The sequence below is a fragment of the Hyalella azteca genome, unplaced genomic scaffold (assembly GCF_000764305.2).
Source record: "Hyalella azteca isolate HAZT.00-mixed unplaced genomic scaffold, Hazt_2.0.2 contig4161, whole genome shotgun sequence".
NCBI classification, from domain to species: domain Eukaryota; kingdom Metazoa; phylum Arthropoda; class Malacostraca; order Amphipoda; family Hyalellidae; genus Hyalella; species Hyalella azteca.
In genome coordinates, this window is record NW_025934386.1 from 10,728 (window position 1) to 16,101 (window position 5,374).

At 39.7% G+C, this 5,374-nt stretch overlaps 1 protein-coding gene across 1 annotated transcript in view; it reads left to right on the forward strand.

Annotated features, from left to right (window-relative positions):
• Nucleotides 1-4,720: 4,720 nt before the first annotated feature.
• Nucleotides 4,721-5,374, forward strand: part of LOC108664643 — a gene marked incomplete at its 3' end in the record, with an annotated part of 10,980 nt that continues 10,326 nt past the window's right edge. The window contains 2 exon segments of the mRNA XM_018151267.2: nt 4,721-4,741; nt 5,139-5,342. Coding sequence (XP_018006756.2) covers nt 4,721-4,741; nt 5,139-5,342 — 225 coding nt within the window.

Genomic DNA, 5,374 nt, shown 5'->3' on the forward strand with positions numbered 1-5,374 from the left:
TATCTAACTATATATAATATGAGTAATCTATAATGACGATAAATAGCCTACAAACTTAACCCTAAACAATGGTATTTAGTTCCTATGTTGAAGGTATATATATTTCAACCTCAACGCATTCATCGGTTTAAATCCTGAAAGTGCATTCCGTGTATGCGTACATACTACTTCTACCTTTCTACTTATCCTTTTATCTAAATTATATTTAATTTCTTTCACTTTCATCATACCATTCTCTGCCCAGACAAAAGCATTCCTCGGCCCCTTGTGGACGACGATGACGGGGGCGACGTGAGCGCTGTCATGGCTGGGCGACACGGGCGACACGGCGAGAAAAGGGCGGCAGAGAAAAAGGAATTAAACGAAGAAAAGAATATGAGAAGCGCTGACGCTTTGATAACTGATGGAATAGCAGGAGGGAAAGATGGAAGAGGGGAAGTGTTACAAGGGAACCCACTACTCCCCTCGGGGAGTGAGGTCACCCCGTCCCCCTGCCCACGACTTGCCCTCCGCCGGCTGCGTAAGAGGGCTAAAGCCCTCATCCTCCCCCGACGGAGGAAACAGAAAAATCCCTCTTCCCCAGCGGATTCTTCACCCGTGGCCTCTGCTGCCATGGCCTCTGCTCCCATTGCCTCTGCACCCATGGCGTCTACACCCATGGCCTCTTCACCACTAGCTTATACACCAATGGCCCCTCCGCCAATGGCCTCTGCACCCATGGCCTCCACATCCATGGCCTCTTCCCCAATCGCCTCATCGCCCATCGGCTCTTCAGCCATGGCCTCTTCACGCTCCGGCTTTTCCCCTTCGGCCTCTCCCCCCTCATCCCCCTCACTGGATGGGCAGCCCCAGCCTGGGGACGCGGGTGACCCCACAGAGTTGGTCCCCGCGGATCTGCCCCCCGGGATGAGGCTGGAATGGGTCACCCGGAACGGTATTCCCATCAACGATTCCCGGTGGACGGTTTTGCCCAACGGCTCCCTCAGCATCAGCAGCGTGAGTGACAGGATTCTGGTCATGATTCCGGATCATTTTTTTTTTAATTAATAGCCGCAGAATTCCGGGTTATTTTCCTTAACAAAATTCCTGTCAGGATCCTGCATATTTACATAATCTTCCTTGACAGAATCCCGATTAGGATTCTTGAATATTTTTCTATCAGAATCCTGCTCATTCTCCCCGAATATATATTATTAAATTTTTAAGAAGTTCATAACCATTAAGGTGAAGTAATTAATCAGGATAAACGCTCATCAGGATAGAGGGATTGATCAGGATAATAAGTTCAAGCGGTACAATGTAAATTATATTCAAATAAATTGAGTTTATATTAAATTAACAAAATAATTGACACGAATATGATAATCAATGAATAATTACATGATGAAAAAATAACTAAATACAATTTCATTCTCAGGTTAACGAAAGCGATGCTGGAGCCTACCGATGCAGGCTTGTTGCTGAAGCTAACAGCTTGCTGTCACATACCGTTGTTATCTCCATAGCAGGTGTGTTGTTATCTCCATTGCAGGTGTGTTATCTCCATAGCAGGTGTGTTGTTATCTCCATAGCAGGTGTGTTGTTATCTCCATAGCAGGTGTGTTGTTATCTCCATAGCAGGTGTGTTGTTATCTCCATAGCAGGTGTGTGGTTATCTCCATAGCGGGTGTGTGGTTATCTCTATTTTAATATTAATGATCTTCAAATATTCTACAGGAGTTTTTATACAAGGGCACACAAATTATTCAATGCAGGTAGATGTACAGTATATACAATATTTACTGTATATATACACTGTATATACAGTATATGATGTACATCATACATATATGCTTATTATATGCTTAAGCATATACTGTACATCATACAGTATATGCTTATTTTTTTCGTTCCAGAAAAAAAGTATTTTAATGTCGGTGTGCGGATCTCCACAAAACACAAAAAGCGAGTGCATGGAAATGCACGCATGCATTTAGACATACACTTTTTAAACTAATAATATTTTTCCGATTTTAGACGATTTATGAGTCTTTTTCGTACAAAATCCGTAATGGACGCCGTTGGTTGGCCGCCCAAAGGCCTGAGATTGCTAAAGAACTTTACTAATATCATTAGTTTGCTGAAATCGAAAGTTCAGTAAAAATTTCAGAGCAAAGAAAACGTCACGTAAATTCGCCACATCTTCATAAGCACGTATCAGAGACCAGCTCCACCAGTCAGTTCAAAAAAAAACTTGGAAAATAAGAGTACAGTTATTAGTGAAAATCCAAATATATACGAAAAATATTAAAACCTAAGGGACGAGATAACGGCGAAAGAACAGAAAACCTATCGATTTAAGTTCAATGGGAAAAGAACTGTACGTGTTATTGAGACAAGGTTTCCGTTTAAAAAATGACGCGATGTTAAAATCATTAGATCCGAACCACCTGAGGCGGCACCGAGTATCGTAAAATCGCTCTTAGAAGAAGTCACGTCGCACTGTTCAGCGTGAAGGCACCAACAGAGTGAGAAGAGTTAGAGAGTGGCAGGTTCGAACGAAAGCTTCTGCCGCAGTGTTCAGTAACCTGGGGCCATACTCTCAAAACTCGCTAAGTGAACGTAAGTACTTACGCTCTATTTTCTTGTCGATGATTGGTGGATTTTGTTTGAAAGGCCGTCAATGATTGGCTGATGAGCTTACGATCTCTTACCTTTTTTTGAAAGTATAGGCCCCGGATGTTGAAGTAACGTGACGTTATTCCTACGTACGCTGATGCGCATCACGCACAACTGTCTTTTAGACCCAATTAGACCGCTTCGGGACAGGAACTACGTCATTGTATATAAATTATGAACCGATATTGAAATTATTCCATGGTTAAACATGCAAGTTAATAATCGGAAAATATTTTAGAAATAAGCTTTCCAGTTGGCGGGAAATTGTTTCAGATGAGCTACCAAAGAATGGCAAAGCACATTACATAGTTTTCCTAGTATCAAACTCAATAATAGATGCAGAAAATCTTTTAGTCGAAAATTGTTTCATTTTACTGAATACAAGGCATGAAGGAAACCTATTCGGCTGAAATATTTTACGGATTATTTCGAATTCCGAATGCGATCAAAGTTTGAAGACTATTCAATTTAAAACGAAATTAACAAAAGCTAAAGAAACTCGTACTCAAGACGGTAAGTAGACGGAAGTCTGAACGTAAACTTTAGATTTAGTAACAATACAATCAAGAAACGACAAACTACTTTGGGTTTCCATCTCCATAGTAAATTTTATCGATGAATGTTGCAGAATGAGATAATCAAAGAAAAGGCTCACATGAATGGGTTGCTTGAAGGAAAGATGTCATCAACATACCCATTGTACAAAATCGGCTCAATATCAATAGGACAATCAGCCAGCCATGAAACTTCGTGAATGCACATGAAATTATTAGCGGAAAGAGGACAAAGAGGAAGGCTTGTCTCAAGACCATCGTTTAGTTCATATAGTTTACCAATAAAAATAAAAAAAGCTTCTTTAACCGATGTCTAAAGAAGCTCTATGGATAGGCTGCGGTACATATGAATGACTGGTCAATGTGAATTCACGTGAATGTGAAAGCCCAAGTCAATCACCTGACCAATGACATTTTATTTTTTTCAAACTCTAGAACTTAACAGTAACATTGGTCAGCAATTAGCCTTAAATAAATTCAGTATTTATTATTTAACTTTAGATCAATTTATTACTGATTAGTTTGCATTAAAAAATTATTAATTGCCTTAATTTAACACATTATTGATGAGTCGGCCTTAAATGAAAACAATACTGATTATTTATACTTGATATGGTACATCAATTATTATTTAAGCTTATTTAGTTCATTATTGATTAATAACCCACAATAAATTATATTAATGCATTCACTAAGAAGAATTAGTGAAATATTATTTAATTAGCCTTTATAAGCTACAATAATGATTTATAATAATAATAATGATATTTGTCCAGGTGTGCTGTTGTTATCTTTATCTTCGAATCTTATGAGCGATCACAGCAAACTTATCGTTTTTGCGTCTTCGAAAAAATTCATCTATCAGTCTAATTTGAAACCTTGCAAGGTTATCGTTTAGCTTTCGGCGTCCAAGACTGATTTATCATTAATCATTATAGACGTCCACGACAAATTTATCGTTAACCATCATTGACGTCCACGACAAATTTATCGTTAACCATCATTGACGTCCACGACAAATTTATCGTTAACCATCATTGACGTCCACGACAAATTTATCGACAAGCCAGTTTATACAATCAATGGCAGTGGCAAGCCAGTTGATACAATCAATGGCAGTGGCAAGCCAGTTGATATACGTAATCAATGGCAGTGGCAAGCCAGTTGATATACGTAATCAATGGCAGTGGCATGCGAGTTAACCCCCTGAATGACAAGCCAGTTAAAAGCAAGTCTGGAATTAAAAATAGAACAGTTATGTCTGTTAGATATTTTGTTCTTCGGATGTCATGAGGCCGAATTTCCGAAGAAGTCAAAACCCTGCGCTCACTCACTGAGCGCTATTGAATGGCCATAAAGGAATTTCCATTGCAGGTGTCCTTTTTAAGAACAAAATTAAGGGTGCAGCCTGTTCGAAGCCTCTCGGTTTTCAATCAGGGCCTTAATGCGTTTCTGCCTGTTTTATGAAAATAAAATTAAATTTTTTGAGTAAAACAAACGATCGTATAATGGCTGAGCAAATCAATACAGTACGATTCCCGTTTCAAGAATAATATGATAATAATTTAATAGGATAATACATGCCCGTTTTATGGTAATACAAAGCTTGTTTAGAGGTGGCGGGAAATTTCAACGTAATACAATAGCCTGTTTTAGGCTAATACTTGATCCGGTTTTTAAGTAATATTAAGGCTTCTAGATAAATACCAGCTATGTTTTAGTTAATACAAAAGCGAGTTCTTATCTAATACGTTAGTTCGGGGCGGGAAAATGTAAAGCCTGTTGTACGGGGATGCACAATTCAATTGAAGATAATACTAAGCAGGTTATTTAGGGTAATAGGGGAGTCTAATTAATTTCAAGATAATAGTTGAAAATTTACATCTTACACAAGCTTTTTAGGGTAATGCAAGTCCCCCTTTACAGCAATACTGGCTGGCGGTGCAAGAGCCCCCCGTGATCTACCAAAGTTCCTTGTCGTGGTCACTCCCCAATGGGGCGTCATACCACACCCTCACGTGCGTGGGGAAGGCCGTCCTCAACCTCGAGGTTCAGTGGTACAAGAACGGCGCGAGGATCTGCCATGACGGCCACTACCTCATCGACACAGATATCCCCAAGAACGGGCTGGTCAGCTCCAAGCTTATGATCATGTACATCAC